Genomic DNA, 22,893 nt, shown 5'->3' on the forward strand with positions numbered 1-22,893 from the left:
ACATATATTTCATTGTATTTGTTTTGTTTTCTTTTTTGTTTAGCAGAATATAAAATTACTTTAGTTTACACTTACATGCAGCCCTTAGGAACAGTCATATTCAGGCCATCCAACACGACATTCGGATTTTTGCTATTTCCATACATTTTGTGCGCCCTTCGCACACACACCGCCTGTTGTCGCCGGGAGGCCAATGTCGACGGCTGTGTCTTGAAGAGGCGACGTCGGGTTGCCAAATCCGTTTCGCTGCTTGTCACCTCCACGATGGTGTTGTTGGGTGGCAAACCTTCTGTTTCGGCATCCATGTTTTGTAGCTGCTACTGTTACTAGGTACTAGACTAAAAGTGATTGTTGTTGTTGTTGGTTTTTATTTTTTTATTTTTTGAAGTTTTTCTCTTTGCCTTTTTGTTGCTTTTTATTTGCGCGGCGTGCTTTTGTACGCTGGCGCTGCTGTTATTATTGTTGTTGTTGCTGTATTTGTAGTTGTATTAGTAGTCGTCGCTTGCTCTTAAAGTGTCACACTCTATGCTACCACACCAAATAAAATCAAAAACGAAAAACAAAAGCAACAATGAGCAGTAATATGGGAGCAAACTCGTTCACTTGCACAACACTTGTCGTCGTGCGACGTGGGTACGTCGTGTCGTATACGTAACACGTTCTATATGCCACTATGCGTGGCGTGTAGCGCGTACTTGGTTATCTTGTTGTGTGTAAGTGTGAGTGTGCGTGCGGGTGTCGTACCCCTGTGTCGCTTAGAGTTGTTGTTTTCACTCTACCAGAAGCTATGTTGTTATGTTTGTTGCTGTCAACAGCCAGTAACCAGAGCCAGCAGCCAGTAGTCGCAGCGTTCAATGCTCTTCAGCTGCTTTGCCGTCGACCTTCGTTTTTGTACACTCTGGCGCACGCGTTCGTCTGGAATGGCTATTTTGAGTTTTTATTTTTATTTTTGCCTTTCTACCTTCTTTTTTCTCTGTTTTTTGTGTATTGCTGTGTGGTGCAATGTGGGTGGCTTGGGTTGGCGTACAAGTGTATACACTCGACTTCAGTGGCGTTGCATGTCCAATAGTCCAATACCTCTTTCGTTACTTTTTACTACTTTCCGTCGTATGTCTTCCTCTGCTAGGGTAATATGTATATGTGTGTATGTCTATGTGCTGGCTCCTTGCTCAGCGGTTATCTTGTCCCTTGTTGTTATCTCGCACTTTTACCGCTTCGTTATTGTCGTCGCTTTTGCCTTTACCACTACAACTTCTGTTGCTGGTTTAGTGCTTGGCCGCCAATGTTTATGCCTCACTTATGCAAACAACAGCAACAATGGCTATATACTATGTATATATCGGTAAGGTCTTGGGGACAAGTCTTGGTTGCGAGCGTCGACGCTGCCACTATTCATTCACTGTGCTGCTCGGTGCTGTGCTGTGCTCCCACTGGGTGTAGTTGGCAATAATTCTTTTTGGTTGCTTCCACGTCCCTCAATGGCTGCAACGTCTTTGTGCTCCAAAAATGATGTGCATGCAATGTTGCTGACTATCGTTTTGGTATTCTGCCTCTTGCTGCTACAGCACTTTTCACCTTCTCACCCGCTCTCTCTCTTATGTCACTTCTTTCACTGCACTTGCTGCTAGGGGCTCGTTCACAACACTGTTTTACTACTTGTTGTTTTCCTCTTCTTCTTTTTCTTCTTTCTACTCACCACCCGCCGGTTCGTCTATTGTCTCGTCAAGTGTTACAATTGATGTTAAGCAGACCAATTCAGTTCAACACTGGTGCAGTGATAGTTGTCGCTATGGCAATGGCGTATTACTGATATTATTTCTGCTGCTGCTGTTGTTGTTGTTGCTGTTGTTATTGCTACTGCGCTAGTATTAAAATAGTAGCAGTGACAGCAAGCCTACGCAAAAAGGGAAGCCTTTACTTCGATGCTTCACTATTGTTGCTGTTGTTGTAGACTTCGCTTTCGTTTTCGTTCTCTCGGGGCGATTGCGACTTGGCTCTTGTCCCTTCTGATTTATGCATAAAGGCGTATATGTATGTAAAAATGTCTCTATTCACTGGCACTTGTAAAAATGCGTGCGTGTATGTTGGCGTTGACTTGTCGCCGCCGTCGTACGCCCACTGGCTGTTCATGCAATTTTAGCTGAATTCTGTTCACCCTCGGCTGTTGCCTGCTATTGTCGTTGCTATTGCCGGCAGCGTTTTGTTACTATTTTTATATTCCTTCTAACTGGATGAATGCCTGATGCTTCATTTAACAATGTTTGTCTGCAACGAAACACAAAAGAAAATAATGGTGAACATAAGCAGATATGGAAATTGTTGTAGATGCATGTAAAGATGATGAGTACAAGTTTTATTGTTCATAAAAATTAAGCTATTATTGAATGATGTGGTAGCGCGTGTTGATAACGGTTCCATCACCTCTTTAGGCAAATATGAAGCTCTCTGTGACTTCGGTGGTAAACTGTTGAACGATTGATGTTTATAGTTATTGGCGTGAAATACCCAGTGGGCATAAGAATAAATTGTGGTGTTTTGGCACGCCTTCGAAGGCGCCAATTCGATAGAGGACTGCAAGAATTCATTAGTACTTATCATCTGAGTAAAAACATTGGGCGCTTTCAGCAGAAAGATTTTGCGTATCTGATAAAAATACCAATTTATTGAGAGCTTAGTCAAACATATTGGAGAAGAGGGTGTTAGATAGCTAAATTACACTGTGAGAATTGTAAACGTAAATTTAGTGAATTAGTGTTCGAATAAAGTGCGACAAAAATCAACTTCTTTTTTTATCAGGACACATTTTAGATGCAAGGGAAATTATAGAGTTTATGTAGTCCCGCATACCCAGTTTTTCCATTTCTTCAAAAAATTATAGCTTGAAATTATATTAAGGTTTCAAAGAAGAATCGTTGCAGAAATATCCTTGGCGTTTACTTTGTTGCAAAGGAGGAAAGTTCAACTATTTGTCATACAAGTTCATCCAATGGCTGCGGTAGGTGTTACAACTAGAGATGTAAGTTTTTCGACTTTTTAGATTTTGGGATACCGTTAACGCAATTTCGGGACTCCGTTTTTTAAATTTCGGAATTTAAACATTCATAAATTTATGAAACTTACAACAAAGTATTAGGTTTTGTATTAAAAAAATTGCGAAACCAAAAACGCTCAAACATATCCATTTGTGCTAAAAACTTAAGGGGGAAAACCGGCTTAGGAGGCCGTAATTTTGGTGTTTTTCGTGAATTTTTTGAACAAGGAAGGAATAAGCAGAAATTGTTCAAACTTGGAGGGTATTTTACTCATACTTTTTAATACACTTTTAAATTTTTTAAAGCCATTTCCGCAGGAAATAGTGGCGTTAGAGCGTGCTGCCCTTGGACGATCACCATCCGAGTATCTTAGTGGTGGGCATTCCTTACGTTTTAATTTTTCTCAGTAATCAACAACATTTTTTTTTTTTTTTTTCGTTAACAACATATTTCCTAAGAATAGGAACCTAATTGTGATAAAAATATTTTTGAAAATTGCATGTTTTTGAGGTGCTTGAACACAAAGTCATTTTTTCATACCATATTTGTAGCCGCCGTAGCCGAATGGGTTGGTGCGTGATTACCATTCGGAATTCACAGAGAGGTCGTTGGTTCGAATCGCGCTGAAACCAAATTAATAAAAATATTTTTCCAATAGCGGTCGCCCCTCGGCAGGCAATGGCAAACCTCCGAGTGTATTTCTGCCATGAAAAAGCTCCTCATAAAAATATCTGCCGTTCAGAGTCGGCTTGAAACTGTAGGTCCCTCCATTTGTGGAACAACAACAAGACGCACACCACAAATAGGAGGAGGAGCTCGGCCAAACACCGAACAGAAGTGTACGCGCCAATTTTTTATTTTTTTTAATTTTATTTGTTCATCTATTTTGCTTAAAAAAGGAATATTTCTAATGATAATATAAGCCCAGAATTAGGTTTATATCAATTAGAATTGAATAAAGAATACTTCGAAAAAATTTCATAACCATTCCATTCCATTCTAAATACCGCGCGCTACGGTGCCGAACCGATGGACGGCTCATAGAATCGGGAATAAGGCGAATTTCGTTTTAAAACTTTTACCACATTTTCTTTAGTAGTTATACTAACAATTTATGAAATAAAAAAGTCGATTTGTAAATCAGTCTAAACTGGTTTCTCCCCTCAAAGTCAATATTGCTTTTTTACCATTTCAAATATTTCCTAACAAATAAAAATCCCGAAAAATTCAGGAACTTTTTAAGCGAAAATTTGTTTTCCAAAAACACAAAACTTTTTAACAAAAAAAAGCGTATATTTAATCTTATTCGGATAAATCTAGCTACAATATACCAGCTTGGTCGTCAAAATATAAGCAAAGTGAAAAAATTATTCTACCTGACCAATATTTACACTAAAGGAAGTGCGTTTTAGTTGTAGTCATGCCACTTTTGGTATTGAAATATAGTAAAATCGGATAAAAATGCCGCCCGCTTTTCATCAAACTGAAATTTTTAAAATGAAAATGTGATCGAAGAAAGAAAGTATGCCACAAAGAAGAGGGTCTTGGAGGAGTGGTTAGTTGCGTAATTTATCTACCCAAAATACTCGTATACATTCACCAGTCTCCCGATTTGAACGGCACTCGAATAACACGATTTCCCTTTTACATTGTTGTTAAATCACACAAGAGATTATTTTTTATCTTAATCTGATAGTTTTGCATTATGCCCTGGTACACTAATCATCATATTGATGAATGTATTCTTTTAAAAGCTCGTTGAAGGTTACCAAGTTATAAAGGCGCGAGAAGAAGAAAAAAAACTTTATCAGTCATTAGTTGTGATTGGATTCCAATAACAGGGGAACAGGCAGTTCTTTTTGGTTTTAAAAATTTATTTTGTATTTTTGCTTTAATTTCATTAGGGCCCTAAAATATCAACAAAAAGAAAACCCAAGAAAAGTAAAACAATCAGTTTGGGAAAAAAAAGAATTCAATGTTAGACAATCTAAAATTTGGACAAGGCTCAACTTGCGTAGCAAACGAATATGAAATGAATGAGGCCACTCTTAGGACAAAAAAGGGAATTGAAGCTGCTATTCGAAAAAGTGTAGCTAGGGAAACTACTGATTCTTTCCATTTCAATTCAACTGGGCTATTCGGGACATGTTCTTCGATTTCGATGTAACTGAAATATGTTGCTCTCTGGTCAAAATAATGAGACACGTATTTTTTTGGTCGCCCGAAAAAATTTTTTTTTAAGATTTATCGGCAATTTTGTTTTTCGCCTCAAAATCGATTTTTTTAATTATATACGAAATTTTTTTTTAAATGCTCATAAAAAAAAAAAAAATTAAATGCTCATAACTTAGTCAGAAATGAACCGATTATAATGATTCTTGGTTCAAAAAGATCGTAATTACTTGTGCGAGCGATTTCATTTTTTATTTTGCAAAAAAAAAAAAAAAATTCGAAATTCGATATTTCAAACAGTGTATTATTTTTTTTTAACTTTTTCCAAATCAAGAGGATATTTCGAACTTCAATTGAGCTGTATGCCCAGTAGCTAAAATGAGTTATTTTTGAGTAATGAATTTTTGAGTAAAACAAAATACGGGTTTGCAATTGTTTCTACATGAAGTCGCTTGTGTAAGTAATTATGATCATTTTGAACCCGGAATCAATAAAATCGGTTCGTTTTTGACTAAGTTATAAGCATTAAAAAAAAAAATTTCTTAAATTAATTTTCAAAAATAAATTGAATTTCAACTGAATCAATCCTTATCTTATTTTACATGATTATATCAACATAACTTCAACTTTTCCTTGTCTTCTTCAGATCGATTTATACGGTTTTTAGGTTTATTGAACATATCCGTATGCTTTGTATGAACTCTGTGTCTCATTTGTAGGACGTGGATTGGTAGATTTGTAACTGTGTATGTACGGTAGATAGTGTAAATCGAGGGATGAGTGTATGTATGTAGTCCAATCATGCAACGTCATAATTTTTTTTAGTAGTGTGCTATGAAATTAGTATAAAGACTGTATTAAACTAAAAGTGTTTGACTATTCAAGTCCCTAATACTTTACTGGGTAATTTGGCATCTCTGCACATGTCCTCATATTTATTTATTTTACATGAAATATATGTTTGTATTTACAAATACATTTGCCTCAATTTCATACGACAAGTGCTCCGATACTACTTGGAATCCTTTGTATATACAAATGTATGCCGATATGTAACTAAGCATTCGATATTAGAACAATGTGTCGTAGTTCTTACCACAAAATGCGAGCACACAACAGCTTAAGCGCATGCATAGTTAAGTAAAAAACAATTTTTTTTTTATTTACTAGAACAACAATAAAAATCACACTCATCTGCCGCTCTCAGTCACCCGCGTACACAACATACCTATGTATATTCGTTTATAGAAAAGCAAAAAACAAAAAAAAAAAAAAATAACTGTTCATCTGCATATGAATTGTACTTGTAGTTGCGTATTTCCGCAAACACTCCATTGAACTGAAACACGCGCGCAAAAAACTAACTCATACACGCCCAATTCACGCATACATATAAACGCGCTAAAATCATACCGACAACCGAGCGGTGTGACATTTATGTTGTTAGCACTAGAAGGTTCCTAGATAAAAATGATGATTCCGAAAGATATACTCAACAACGGACGCACGCATATATCTATGTAAAGTATATACAATAGCGACATTAGGGTGGGTGAAATTTGTGAATCTTTTCAAATTGAATCACTTAAACTATTTTTTGGCAGGAAACTAAAAATAGTTGCAAATATTATAGATAGCTGTTCTCAAAAAGGTTTGTTTTTGTACGCAAACTCCTTATATTCCTGCATGAATTTGCATACAAATTATGCTTAAGGAACTCATTTAAAATCTAGAAAAATTATTAATAACTAAGTAATCGTTTTTGCTCACGGCATTAATTATCATAGTTTTACTTTTGTAAAAGACTGGCTTGTTTTCCTTAATTTTAAAATGGTAAAAACGCAGATGTCGTACAAAACAAGTTTTATTAAAAAAAAGGGTTCATATGAACTATTGCAACAATTTTAAAAATTTCTTTCATAATTTTTTTAACACTCATAAATTTTAATAATGGGAAATAATAGTCATTTTTTCTAATTACAAGTTAAAATGTTTTTACTTGCGGCAACTCTAAATTTAAACAAAAAAATTGCCCTTCTAGTGTGTGTATACGAATAGCTCAATTTTCTGTGTTAATTTAAATTTTAAAGTGTAAGTTTTAAGAAAACGTGGCAGCCCTGCAAGTTGAAATTCGTTCCATAGCCTATTTATATGAAATTTGGCAAAAGTGGCAATTAAATAGAATTAAATTTTAAATTTCAAAGTACAAGTTTTAAGAAAACGTGGCAACCCTGTAAAATGAAATTTGTTCCATATCCTATTTATATGAAATTAGGCAAAAGTGGCCAATAAATAAAATTAAATTTTAAAGTATAAGTTTTAAGAAAACGTGGCAACCCATTCAAAGTCAAATTTTTTCCTATCCTGTTTATATGAAGTTTTGCAAAAGTGGCAATTAAATAGAATTAAATTTTAAATTTCAAAGTATAAGTTTTAAGAAAACGTGGCAACCCTGCTAGTTGAAATTTGTTCCACAACCTGTTTATATGAAAATTGGCTAAAGTGGCAAATAAATAAAATTAAGTTTTAAAGTGTAGGTTTTAAGAAAACGTGGCAACCCTGCAAGTTGAAATTTGTTCCATATCCTATTTATATGAAATTAGGCAAAAGTGGGAAATAAATAAATCTAAATTTTAAAGTACAAGTTTTAAGAAAACGTGGCAACCCTGCAAAGTAAAATTTCCTATCCTATTTATATGAAATTTGGCAAAAGTGGCAATTAAATAGAATTATATTTTAAATTTTAAAGTATAAGTTTTAAGAAAACGTGGCAACCCTGCAAGTTGAAATTTGTTCCTATCCTATTTATATGAAATTTGGCAAAAGTGGCAATTAAATAGAATTAAATTTTAAATTTCAAAGTACAAGTTTTAAGAAAACGTGGCAACCCTGCAAGTTGTAATTGGTTCCATAACCCATTTATATGAAGTTTTGCAAAAGTGGCAATTAAATAGAATTAAATTTTAAATTTCAAAGTATAAGTTTTAAAACAACGTGGCAACCCTGCAAGTTGTAATTGGTTCCATGACCCATTTATATATGAAATTTTGCAAAAGTGGCAATTAAATAGAATTATATTTTAAATTTAAAAGTGTAAGTTTTAAGAAAACGTGGCAACCCTGCAAAGTCAAATTTCTTCAATAAACTATTTATACAAAGTCTTGCAAATGGTGCAATTAAATAGAACAAGTTTTACTTCCGGTAACCCTAATATTTTTTTCAAACATTTCTGCTTGTTTTCCTCCAGGCAGAAAATAATAATACACTCACTGATGTTTATCTTCTACATCTCATTAATTTTCCGTATCTAATGGATCAAATAAACTTCAGGGCAACCAAAATATATTGCGTTTTCGCTTTTCGCTTCATCGCCGATTTTATCAAATTGGCATCAAATTACTTTTAAGCCTTATTATCAAGCCATTTTGCATCTCTAGTATGTAAGGTTTTGTAATCTCAAACATAAGAAGAAACATGAGAAAAAGGTATAATTTTAATAAGTTAATTTTATTTCAATTTTAAAGTCTTATGTGTAAAAAAGGTTGGTAATCCTAGAAAATAAATTTTATTTGAAAACTTACCCATCTAAAATTTAGAAAAATTAGAATTAAACAATTTTTTTTGGCTCGCGACATCCCAATAATATTTGTATTTTTTTTTTTATAGCCATTCATAGACGAGAGCTGTGGAGAATTACGCGCCAAAAACGCATCAACACCGAAATAAAAAAGGCCAAATATGAATGGAAAGGCATACTATGCGAAAGTCTTACCATGAAATAACGCATACCGCCTTGACTTGGAACCCGCAAGGAACGAGAAGAAGAGGCAGACAGCTGATGACTCGGTAAAGGACTATTCGCAATAAAACCGGCAAATCGTTTAATGAACTGATACTTATGACTATAAATAGGAATGTTTGAACAACTTTTGTTTAATTCTTAAGCTCATAAAAGAGTATAGAATAAATAATAATAATAAAATGGTAGCTGTTTCTTTAAGTAAAAATTTATTTCAATTTTTTTTTTCATGAGTGACGAAGTCAAAAGCAATCATGCGTACAATCCATAGAAATTTCAAGATTTCTTTCTAGCAGCATAGAAAGCTGCTAAACTCACCCATGCGACCCTTCGGCGAAAGCATGACTATAATTCGGGAGAGCCCGAGTTCAAATTTCCGAGTGGGAATAAAACACAAAATATAAGAAAGGTTTTTCTACCCATGGCTGATAGTGGCACAACAGCTCCTCATCAAAAACCATCTGCCATTCGGAGGCGGCTTAAAACTGTAGATCCTCCATAGCCAAACAATCAGCGAGTTTTTCTTTGGATCATCGTTCAACTACAAAGTTTTTCTGATTAAAGTTTAACCTATTATGAAGATCGCGAGGTATATCGGAATCAAATCTCAAGGAAAAGATGTTTTCATATTTAACACTTGGAAACCAAAATTAAAGTTATTTGCTCATTCAATTGGTGTTTTGGGATGCAAATATACCTTATCTTTTTGCCATATATATATTTGTTAATCACTATAGTCAGATCTGAACGCATTTAGTTGATAATCACACATAAAAACACCTCATTGTTTCATAAAACTTTCGAAAATTGTAGATGAAAAAGAACTGCAAAAATCATCATAAATTATTTCAACTAAAAAGTAGTTGTTACTTTCCGAATTAGAAAAATATACGCCGTTCCAATCTTTGCTGCGTTTTATAGGCAACCTTAAAAATCCGCGTTTGATGAAGTCCTCGTCCGAATTAGAAAAAAATTACCGCCTCTTTGCGTAAGACTTTCTTGTAGCGCGTTTAATGCCCTCAGAAAATTTTACAATGCCTAGAAAATGCGATAATCATAGGATGTGTTGTAGTCTCGACTCCAAGGCAGATGCGAAAGAGCCTCCTACTGAAGCTCTGGAAGTTTGTGGCGTGTCGTTCAAATTGTGTGTGCCCTGTGGTTGTCTCGCCGAAATGCAAAACCCTTCTTGTACCCCAATTCTGGTTGCTTCTGCTATATCGCCTACTTCAATCTGGTCAATTGCAAATAATAAAGAAGCCACTTGAGTATTTGGGCTGATAGGAGTAGCCCATAGAGGATGATTTCTATCGAATACCCCCCAGCACACAGCAAAACCTTCGTAATCAACAATGGGGGCTTGCTGATTGGCGGCTGATGCCCTATTTTTTTATCCCCATTTATACACCTCGTCAGAAATTGTTCGACTTGGTTGCGTTCCTACGTTTCAGCAAAAAGAGGTTGGTATCAATTCAGTTCTTATACATCAAACGTAACCCACATATCTTCTGTCCGCATTACGTATGTATGCCTCATGTATATATTATATTACATGTTTTAGGCGGCTGACAATTGTAAAAGAAAAGGTGTACATGCCAGACTTATCTACACTGATCTGAGACGCAAAGAGCTCTGCAGGCGTCAATAATCTCTTTAAGGAGCCATTAAGTTAACCAGCTACGTAAAGTAATGGGTTCATGGAAAACCGCGGTGAAATTGTTTATTAGTGGAGATGAATTTAGTGCATAGGTGCTTGCCCACCCCCACGATATCCCTGATTTTTTGAGACTTTTGCCAATTGCCCAATTAGCCAATTTTCCAACACAAATTTCGATGCACCCTTATAAAGCAATACATATATATAATATAAGTATTTATGGTGCCCCGACAGTATGAGCATAATAGTTACAGTTTGTGGCACAAGCACACATCGCTATATATTTGCAATCGTTTACATCAAATGCCCTCATATTCGCACAATAGGAAATCGTTTCTAGGTTCTTTTTCTACTAACAACTTCTGCTACTCAAAGAAATATTGAATAAATATTGAATAAATTGTGATTTCTTTATATTTTCCTTCCTCATTTGCTGTTGCTCATGATCAAGCAATCATTGCTGAAAAAAAAATTGTATACTTAAAGAGGATGTTTTGCACTTATTTGAGTCTCTTTCCATTTCCCATTTCGAAAGAAGTTAACGGCGCGTTTAAGCGGAAATGAATCGTAAATTTAACCCATTCGCTCGTTCGTACATTTATTCGATCATTCAGCCGCCGCCACCCACTTGAATTGATATGAATGGCAGTTTGTAAGTTTCAATCACATAAAATAGAGCGTATTATCGCGTTACTCATTTTGCATATTTTACGCTTCTTAACGTTTTTATGCCCCGTTTAAGGCGTGAAACTTTTGTAAAATGGCAGTAGTTAAAAAAATATTTTATGATAGAATTATTGTTCGCACATTGCATTGGTTCCTTTAAATTCCAATATCTGGCTCATAAATATTAAGTAATGAGATTCATTTGCTGGAATATGGCAGTCTTTAAAGAATTGTCGTAAAAATATATGTTTATGCGCGATTTAAGAGAATTAGTTATTCGAAAATGTACTTCGCAGTTGTGAGAGCCGGCTGCTGCATTCAATTTCTCTCATCTTGTAAGACATTGCATTCTTTGGCCGTCGCAACAGTAGTGGGTGGAAGTATGTTTATGCATATACGAGTATGTATATATGTATGGTTTGTTGAAAAAATGTATCAAGACAGAAGACGCATTATTAATGTAATGGGCGAGATTTTCGGGACCTCGTTAATATAAGATCGGGATCGAGGAACTGGTTCTGAGATTTAGATGTTTATTTTTTTTATTTTTTGCAACAACTTATCTCGAAAATATTGCATCAATATTGTTTGAGAAGCTCTCCCGTCATTTAATAAATAATAAGTCTTAAGTACACTTTTTTATTTCGATTCTGCTTTTATTAAGAAAACCAACGATTTAACTCAAGTTACGTAAACAATGAAAAAAGAAAAAAAAAATTTTTAGAGTACAGAAATTTTATTGTCAAAAGTAATAATTAGCTACATTTAGGTATGTAATAAATCAACTCTTCGAAGTACTGAAAAAAACTCTTTCAAAATTATTTGCGGATCGATTTTGACATCGCGATGTACATTGAGTGAGGCTAAGCCGTTCAGGCGATCTTCAGACATTGTTGATCTCAAATACGTTTTCAGTCGTCGCAAAGTTGAGAAGGATCGTTCATTCGTCGCTTTTGTCACAGGCAAAACTGCCATCACGCGAAGCATCTGGTTAACATTTGGAAACGCATCTTCATTACAAATATCGAGTGCTTCAAGTGAGTTTTTTATTTCCTTTCCGGCAATGAGCTTCCGCGAAAGTTGTACTTCGTTCACCCAGATTTCACGGGAATCGTCGTGCAAAATTGAACAGTATGGTTGGAATAGTTGAGCGCAGGACTCTTCTTCGAAAATTTGCATTTTGTTGGGAAAAAGGCAAGCGAAATTTGATAAAATATTGCGGTGATTTAAGAATCGAGATTGCAATTGTACCAGAAACGATAAATAGAGCATAAATTATTATTTAATGCTTCTGTGATTAAGTACTATGAGATTTATAAAGAAATTTATAAAATGTCACAGTTCCTACTTAAGTAGCAACACTTGCTTTGTAAGTTGTCGTCGGCAAAATTAGAATAGAATTAATTCGGCGACAATGTCAATTTGCAGTTTTGCCGCTTGAAGTTGTGCTGTCGTCAAAAAAATCGGCTCCATAAGAACGCGTGTAAATAAAATTTGACAGATGCTGACTGTCGCTCGCTGTCGTCTATGTAGACACAGTATCACGACGAATCGGTAAAATACGCATTGCGGGAACAACAACAAACAGAAAGGATATTTACATATGTATTAAATAAGTATATCTAATTACAAACTTTCAATTCGGTTTTTTATGTGTGCGAAAGCGAGAGAAAATGCCGCATTGCGGTTCACTTATAAGTAATAAGGCAAATTTAAACCGCTTTGCACTTACAAGTGAGTGCACGCACGTAAATGACAATTTGAATACGTAAACCCACCAAAAAATTCGATCCCCCCCCCCTGCGCACGGGCCTGTTTTGGACTATTGCTCTACTAAAGAGCGCCTACTTGGGCAGAAGCGTGTTTTAATTTTAAGAATAAAAGTACCGAGACAGATATAAACATATACATATGTACGTACCATATACACATACATAGATGCTCAGAATGAGAGGAGGAGTCGATTTAGCTATGTATCTCTTTCCGTTCGTCGGTCTGTCCACCCATGCGCTTGATAATTCCAGCAAAAATTAATATATTCCAATGAAACTTAGTACACACAGTAGACTTTGACCACCTCCCTTATAACGGTAATAAATATCACTCCCTCTTTTTGTATGGTACGTCTAAGTTTTCGGCTGTCTGTCTGATGTTATAAGCTGTACCTTAAGAAAAATTCTGGTATTCTTGCGAAATTCAGGAAGGATACTTATCTTCAAGCGAGATAAGTTTATCATAAAATCCCACCTCTCATATAACTTTTTTTTTATTCCAATAATTAACTGCCAGCTTAAATTAAATTCCATTAAAACGTGCGCGGGCAAATTAAATTCGGTCCGGAGTTGAGAACTTAAAATGATAATGGTAGGTAAGTTAGATGGCAAGAGTACCACAGGTAAACTTCAAGTAGCACTTAAGTGCCGTTTTGATACTACAATGTGGAAAAACTTTAGGGAAGAGAACACCATCTATGGAGAATTTCCTCAAGCCATCCCCAAAGGGCACGCTAAGGAATCTCAAGCGCCTAGCCACCAGAGCCGGACAGTTTCTTTCTCTGCCGCATCCCCACAGCTTCTGCAATAGGAGTTTTACGGAATTATAAGCTTCTCCGCATGAGTGCCGATCACCCAGTGACCAGTGAACAGCGCAATGAGTTTGGAAATTGAATAGCGGAAAATGATAACACAAAATAGAAATATTATTTTAGTACTTTTGCTTGTTTTATTATTAATCTTATTAATCTTATATTATTATTACTATCTGATAGATAGTTTCGTGGCACTTAATCTTGAATGTAAAATTGTCAAGGTAGTCGAAGGACGAGAGGCAACAAATTGAAAACAACAACGAATCAATATTTTGGCATCTTCTTCTGAATTTTTCAAACAGATTCATTTTTTTTTTGTTTTTTAAAAGTAAATTTCCACAATTTGGAAGTGTTGTTTTTCATACTGATGTGCCAACCCTTACTTAGCAGGAATGTCAACGCAATTTATCTTTCTCAGCTGTCAAACCATAGTTATCTATATCGATAGTTCTCATGCAGCTAGGAAAACACGCGATATATCTTATACCTTACTTGATAAATTTGAAATTAGGCTCGTAATTAGCAGCTAAACAAAAAAAAACAAAATAAACGAGTTCGCCATTTTTAATTTGTCAACTATGACCGCAGATTTCAACTCAGTGCGCTAAACACCCTTAAGACACCTGTGGTCACGTACCGTAGGTCAACTTAGATTATAAACCAAATTGTTTTCTTATAGCTTTCTAAATATTAAACCATTTATTTTTTTTTTTTTATTGCTTTTTCTTATTTCAATTTATGTATAGAACGAGCTAGCATAAACATTTAACAAAGCGTTTCGACTTAAGTCCTCGTTAAACCATTTTGTTCTAAGTGCAATTCCATGGACTTAGCTGACACTTATATCCCTAAGCTCATTGAGATCATTCAAGAACGATGAGCCAAATTATCTAACCTCTTGGCATACCACACAGGACAATCACAAAGAAGGTGTCTGGCAGATTCTTCCTGCTCCTCATTCTTGCAGCTTCTGCAATAGTCGAAATGAGATACAGTGAGTGGCCTGTGAGCAAAACAACTTGGTTAGATTAGGTATATCTGGCTGATTTCAATAAATCTTACATGGACTACAAGGGTCCTTAGTAACCAGTGTTCTTGAAGTTGTGTTAAATATAGTTCATGATAAATGACTAGGCGAGTTTTATTAAACAGTTTAAACTTTTGTGGGCAATATCCTTCAGAGATGAAAAGTATACCGATCCCATGCAGTTGTAACGATTGCATTTCCCTCTATTTCCCTGAGTCCTGATACCCAGTAAATTGTGACCTGTCTATTCTTGCATAGCTCTTCATTTTGAAGTTACAGTGTTTCACGAATTCCGAGCTAGTTATTCCAGCCATTATGACTTTAATAACAGATTGACTAGCAATGAAGGCGTTTGGGCGAATGTCGAGGGGAGTAAATTCCAACGTTAATTGAATTATTTGGTTACAACATATAGCTCAGCTTGAGATATGCTCCAGTGATTAGGAAACTTGAAAGACTTTTGAAGATCAAACTGAGGACAGAAGTCAGTTGTTCCTACTCCTGCCGTCATTTTGGATCTATCTGTAAAGGAATTGTATACATTGTAATGACATTCTAAGCTCTTATGCCAGCCATTCTGTTATATTACAAAACCAAGTCTCTTGCCAAAGTTTACATGCGGAATAACGTAGTCTGACGTTCCCTTTATGTCCTGAAGGTTGCTAAGACCAAAAATCCTGTGTGAGAATCATCCAATCATCATCAGTCATAGCGCATATCTTTCGGCTGGGTTTCTTACTACTAATTTCAGTGGATACCAGATGAGAAGCGCCAATTACACAACAAAGTAACTAAGATAGAGACGTTTTTCCTTAACTATGTCATACGACCGCACAAAATATTTTACATTTTATCTAATCTTTTTTAGAGCTTGCAGAGCTATTAAACTTATTATTAGGTAAGCCCGGCATTCCTGCACAAAATTTGTCTGAAAGTATCTCGCCATTTTCATGACATTTTAATATTTTTAGCATATAGTTTTAAATCCTTCTTCAGCAAGTTAATCAACTACTAATTAACTTGTGTACATTCTATTACTTTTGTGTGCGTATGTACTTTCACATTTATCTTCGAAACATTCCTAACGTCGGCATGGCGTATACGCAACATTTTGCTTAGTTTGAATGGGGCGTTTATTTTTGATTATTCATTGGTCATTCTACACAATAGTCATTGATTGAATTATATCGGTTATGAATTGATATGCTGGTCATAAATCAATTGTACTACTATTCTTTGGCAATTTTCATTGTATTTTTTTACTGGTAATCTTGGTCTGGAAAACAATTCGTATCTGAAAGCTTAGTAGAATTGCTTCAAGTGAACGTGGAGGCCAATGTGCGGTTGAAATCGAGTGTGCAACAATGGCTCTGTGTTTAAAGTTGTCGAATTGTCCACTCACTTTCACAGACGTACTTTGATTTTCAAACATCAACATCAAAAGCAATAAAACTTTATGCATTATTGATTTATACAAATTTATTTATTGATTTACTAAAAATTGCGAGGCTGCTACCGGTTGATGAGCATTTCACAATTTATCTTAGTTTTTCTGCACTTTTAAGTATTGTTGTCTTAACCGATTCTCACAAATGGAAACAAATAATAAATATTTGCATAAAAAATTGTATGTGTAAGGAAAATTCGAAAACATTTTTGAGCAAGCAGTTATTATTTACATGCGAAATTGCATACAACAATATTAAACAAATAAATATGAAGAAACATTTTTCTGTTTTTTTTAAATGATTTTTGCTTAATTATTTATGGGCGTAAATCAAATAGGAAACTTTTGCAGAATTAATCCTCTTTGTTGTAATACCATTTTCCTAGGTCGAAAAGTTTTGCTGCCAAGCACTACGTCGCTGTAATATTTTCATATTCTCTGGTCTGTTAAATACAAAAATCCGGCTTAAATTTTCATTTGTTATTGGCAACATTTTCGCTGCTCCTATATTTTCGGAAAAACGCATAGACGAAAATGCAAAAGATGTGTTTTTAACTGCATTTTACAACTCATCAACCGATATGCATGTAATCTATGAACTATTTGATCATAGTTAGGAGACTTGTTATTTCCGAAAAACATTTTTTTTCACCTGTATGTTAGGAAGGTGTTTTTTTAAGTGTAGAAGACCTGGTGAACTTTTTTTCGTGGCTGTCACAAAGACTTTAATCAACCCCAATTTTATATGCACAAGTGGGTTATTGTGGTCCTCAGGTGGTTTATACCTAATGTTCTTTTGAGCTGGTATACATATACGAGGGTCATTTTACCTATATGGCCCGTATCGAGGTTATGTTTATAAGTACCATCTCTTGGGAGAATTCACACTAAGTTTCAGTCAGATTGGAATATTTCTTAGTGCTTGGTATTCGTTTGAATTGCGGAAGTCGAGTAATTTTCCTTTACCATCACGACAACGCACCAACTCACGCCTTAGCGGTTATGGTCGCAAAATTACTGAAAACACGGTTCCAACTCGTTTCATATCCCCACTATTCTCTAAACTTAGTTTCCTCAGACTAATATTTGCTCCCCAATTTGAAGAAATCGCTGGCGTGAATGCAGAAACGAATGGGCGTTTTTTTGATGTGGACAAAGGGATCAACAAACTACTTAGAACAGCGTTCAACGAGGTGTTTAAGTTTAAAAGAAGACTAGATTGAAAAATAAAACAGATTTACCCCAAACAAATCAATGGATTTTATTATTGCACGGTCTTTCAAAGGACCCCCGCATAAGATTGTTTCTGCCATTTTTTTTTTTTTTTTTTTTTTTGTTTTTTAAGAATAAAGTGAAGTTCTGTATGAGCTCGATATTCACACACGAAACAGCAGAGTTTGGCAATAAATTCCATTGTTTAAATTGGAGCGCAAGGGGCCCCAAGTTTTCTTTCGTCGAATACATATCCCTTAAAAGGTCACTGAGATACTCCCGATTTCTGAATAAAGGAGTTTTCTCGTTTTTGCCGGCATGAACGTCTGACTTAAGTTCGTTAGAACATCAAAGGTTTAGGAGATATCAATGGTTCCTTGTATTGTAGTAACTGGTTCTTTAGCATAGAGAATAGGCTTGCTAACAGAATTTACGTCAGAGTATTGCCCCGCATATTTTCTTTCTTCCTATTACCTCCTTTTAAGCTCGTTCGACAGAAATAAAAGTCGGAAACGCATTATTTGGATTCCCACCAAATGACTGGCAGGAAAAATTTCTGCGGTAAAATTGAGAACAACCAAGCACACTTGGGTATATTTTTTGTTTTATTTACAAATGTATTCGTAATTTATACTTACTAAATATTCATTTAAGTAAACTGAAATCAAAAGCTGTAAAGCACTTGAATGCTCATCAATAAATCCGCAAGTTTTAGTTTATGTATGCTTTTAGAAAAAAATTTCAAAAGTTTAAAAGTATAAAGTGCTCTCCTGGTAATCACCCCATTTCTGCTTATCAAGTGACACCTGAAATCACACATATACATATGTACATCTACTTGTGGCATCTACTTATAGCAAAAGAGTACGCTGAAGTTTACCAAAACAAAGCTCTTCAGAACGGCAGGCAATACTCAAGAAAGTAAGAGAGCGTAGCTTGCGTTCATGGCAGAGAAATTGGAGTTCGTCCCTGAACGGACGCTGGACGTACCATCTGATTCCCTTAATAGCCTAATGGGTTAACCGTAAGCATGGACAGTTAGACTATTATCTGACCCAAATACTGACGGGGCATGGGTGTTTTAAGTCCTATCTATATAGGTTTAAGCACGGAGACGACCCGTACTGTTCTCATTGTGCACCAGCTGTAGAACACGCAGAACATATTTTGTTTGTCTGTCCGCGATTTGCGTTCGAAAGGCAGGAATTAAGTACTAGGGTGGGGAAGCCAATTTCGGCTGATAACGTAGTGGATATTATGTTAGAGTCAGAAGTACATTGGACTGCTGTATGTAATATGGCAAAAATAGTAATCTCAAACTGCATCGCGCTGAACAACAGCGCAAATTTTCAAAAATTGGCAATAGGCCGCTCCCCCACCCGCGAAGTCCTGCCTAACGGTTGTCCCGTGGTGGGAGTGAAACGGAGCTGGGGTGAGTTTTTAGTGGGTAAGTCGAAAGGCAAGTCCCACTCTTTTCGGCTTTCAATGCTTTGTGCCACCTCAATCTGTGTTCACAGTAATAGATGCGCAGTATACGGCAAGGGCGTGACTATTTTATTTTTATTTAATTCTTTTTATTTTTTTATAAACATATAGATTATACTCCAACAAAGACCACATAACTCAAAGTTTCAAATATTATATTGTAAAAAATTAAAAAAAGTAAAAAAATTGTGATAAAAAATTAAAATTTTTACTATAAATTTTATAAAATTCTGGGAATATAGTTTTATAACTCATTGAATTTTGGTGTAATATTTTCCCAGTTTAAATTGACTCAAGCCTCGCGTTGATTTTTGAAAATTTTTGCTTTTTTTTGCTCGTGGTTTTGCGCACTTTCTCTATATAACAAATGCTCGAAAAAAAATTTCAAAAATGAACGAAAATGAACGAAAATTTCGAGCCTCTTGAAACTTTGCACATACTAAAATTCAATCAGCTATAAAATTGCATGCATAAAATTTAAAAAAAAAAATCTTCTTTTATAAAAAAAAAAATTTTATAAGAAAATTCTCTTTTTTATTGTATAAAAATATGTATAAAAAAATTCTCCTCTTTATAAAAGTTCTGGCAAACAATTTGTTGAATTTTTTTAAATTTTGTAAAAAGTTTGTAGCTTTACATTACATAGTTTTGTTTTAGTATGAAATTTATTTTTATGTAGAACAAAAAAAAAATAGTAAATAGTCAATATGTGGTGTACACTGTATTTTGACGGTGAGTGCTAATATTATATTCGATATGTTTCTGACTTTTTTTCTTTTACCTTTTCAGGATTTGCAAATTTCGATTACGACTAACACTTCCGCTGAGAAGTTGCTTTCAGGCTGCAGAAGTTCGTAAGCTTGACATAATAGGTGGATGAATGAAATACTTATTTCTGAGGGATGCATGCGCGAATTACATAAACAAGTACATACATTTATGTTGATATGACATTATTTTATATCTTGAAACTCTTTTCTTTGACTTTTTGAACTTCTTCCTGTGAAATGTCAGCTGCTTTGGCGTCAACATCCTCACTCTCTTACTTGTGCATACAAGGTGGTCCAAATACCGGTATAGCTTTTTAATTATATGGAAAGTGTTATGTTAATAACACTCACCATTATTTCGTTATCTTGCAGCTTTTTGCATGCAAAATTCTTGAGTGGAATGAATTATTTTATGCTTAAACAACCTTGAGAAGTACTGCCTGCTTATTACCAAAATACCAATAGGGTGGGTCAAAAGAGCTTACAATTTTCTCATTGTGTTACAATTCTAAGAAATTTCACTTCTACTTGGACCACCCTGTACATGCAGCACAGCACTTCTCGACGTGGAATTTGTCATGCTAATAATGCCCATTGTTAGTAGGGTAATAATATAGGATAACAACACTTAACCAATTCTTTGCCATTGTTATTCTAATGCTGGTGTAAATTTTCAACGAGAACATGTGTCATCAACAACAAAAACAAGAATAACAAGTACCACAACAACAATGATAATGCCAAAAGGCATTAAGTTGACAGCAAAGCCGTTGTTAGACTTATTTCCATTTTCATATTTTATTCTTTTTTTTTTAGGATTTTCCTCTTTTGCTGCTATTTTTTTTTTTTTTTTGTTTATTTGTGTGCCAAACTTATATCCATTGTTTTGCTGTTGTTGTTCCAGCGCTTGTGGAAAAACATATTTAGAATATTTATGGACCAGCCGCGTTATAGGTGTATTACAGCTGTCGCACGAGTCGCGTGTTGAAGATTTATGACAAACGTAGCGCAACCGAACGTAAGTGGCTTCATATATATGGACTACTAGTGCGTACACATCTGCATAGATGCACATATGCGCAAACTTAGCTACATGAAAGTATCTATAAACAATGTTAGCTATGTGCTGCGCGCAACCACAAAACCAAATTCTACACAATAACAAAAACAAAAACAGAAAAACGAAAAAAAATTCTGAAAAAGTTAAAAAAGTATTTTTATTGCACATAAAATAAAAGTGAAGTGTATTTATCACATATGCGTGGCTTGGTGTTGAGTAAATCCCACTGCGTAGGCTTTAAAAAAGTTATTTCATTGAATTATTTAAACTTCAGTGGTTTTTTTTTTTACTTTATTTGCTATATAATATTTTTTTTATATTTTTTTTATTGCTCCTCAGTTAATCAAATTAGCTTGTCTTTTTTTTTTTTTTTTTTTTTTTTACTTTTGCATCAAGAACAGCTAAATGATGTGCCACCGGCCATTCAGCGCCCAACTCAAAGAGGCGTCACTTTATAGGTGGCAATTCATTGCAGTTTTATTTCCCGTTTTTTATTATTATTTACTTTCCTTTCCTTTTTATAGCCAACTACATTTATTGGCTATTTTTTATTGCTAAACTGCTGCAGCAAAAATGAAGGCTGGAACAGAGCATTCCATAGCTAACAGATATAAGTTTATGACTGAGTTGGTTTTTATAATATTTCAAAGCGTATTTTATGGAATTTTGTTTAAGTTTTGATGAAGTCACTTATCCTTAAACCTTTCCCAAAATTTTCTAATTGTAAGAGGGGTACGCCTCTTAACTGTATTAATATACTGGTAATGCAAAATAATAGGTATATTTATAAGTTCGTGCGGTTTTACAACAGATGGCGTAACTTGATTATTATTCCATCGATCCACATTTCCAAACATTCATTGGAGAGCTACTGTCGTAAGGCACAAACGTCAGTATAAGTTTTTTATTTGAAGCGTAAACAACAATATTTTTACCACACTTGAAAATGTCGAATTTCGTGCCAAATAATGTGTTTTTGCGGGGAATTCTTCTTCATTATTTTAATATGAAGAAAAAAGCAGCCGAAAGTCATCGTATCTTGGTGGAAGTTTATGGTGAGCATGCTCTATCTGAGCGAACGTGCCAGAAGTGGTTTGCACGCTTTAAAAGTGGTGATTTTGGCTTGGAAGACGAAGAACGCGAGGGTGCGCCGCCAAAGTTCATGGATACCGAATTGGAGGAATTGCTCGATCAAGATCCGGCTCAAACGCAAGAAGAGGTTGCAAAAACTTTGGGAGTTGATCAATCAACCATTTCCAAACGTTTAAAAGCCATGGGAATGATCCGAAAGGTAGGCCATTGGGTGCCGTATGAATTGAAGCCAAGAGACGTTGAACGCCGTTTTATGGCATGCGAACAACTGCTTCAACGGCACAAAAGAAAGGGTTTTTTGCATCGAATTGTGACTGGCGATGAAAAGTGGGTCCATTACGACAATCCAAAACGTCGGGCAACGTATGGATACCCTGGCCATGCTTCAACATCGACGTCGGAGCAGAATATTCATGGCCTGAAGGTTATGCTGTGTATCTGGTGGGACCAGCTGGGTGTTGTGTATTATGAGCTACTGAAACCGAATGAAACGATTACGGGGGATGTCTACCGACGACAATTGATGCGTTTGAGCCGAGCACTGCGAGAAAAACGGCCGCAATACGCCGATAGACACGACAAAGTTATTTTGCAACATGACAATGCTCGGCCACATGTTGCACAAGTGGTCAAAACATACTTAGAAACGCTCAAATGGGATGTCCTACCCCACCCGCCGTATAGTCCAGACCTTGCGCCATCCGATTACTATCTCTTTCGATCGATGCAACATGGCCTGGCTGACCAGCACTTCCGTAATTACGATGAAGTCAAAAAATGGATCGATTCGTGGATTGCGGCAAAACCGACCGAATTTTTCACAAAGGGAATCCGTGAATTGCCAGAAAGATGGGAAAAAGTAGTAGTAAGCGATGGACAATATTTTGAAT

General features: G+C 35.4%; 1 protein-coding gene across 3 annotated transcripts in view; it reads right to left on the minus strand.

Annotated features, from left to right (window-relative positions):
- Positions 1-22,893, minus strand: part of LOC128869817 (ABC transporter G family member 20) — a 275,425-nt gene that overhangs the window by 142,265 nt on the left and 110,267 nt on the right. For all 3 annotated transcript variants that reach the window (XM_054112429.1, XM_054112424.1, XM_054112421.1), the window contains exon 4: positions 76-2,265. In XM_054112429.1, the coding sequence (XP_053968404.1) occupies positions 76-305 (230 nt within the window). In that variant the 5' untranslated portion in view covers positions 306-2,265. The remainder of the gene's footprint in view (positions 1-75; positions 2,266-22,893) is intronic.

The sequence above is a fragment of the Anastrepha ludens genome, chromosome 2 (assembly GCF_028408465.1).
Source record: "Anastrepha ludens isolate Willacy chromosome 2, idAnaLude1.1, whole genome shotgun sequence".
Taxonomy (NCBI): domain Eukaryota; kingdom Metazoa; phylum Arthropoda; class Insecta; order Diptera; family Tephritidae; genus Anastrepha; species Anastrepha ludens.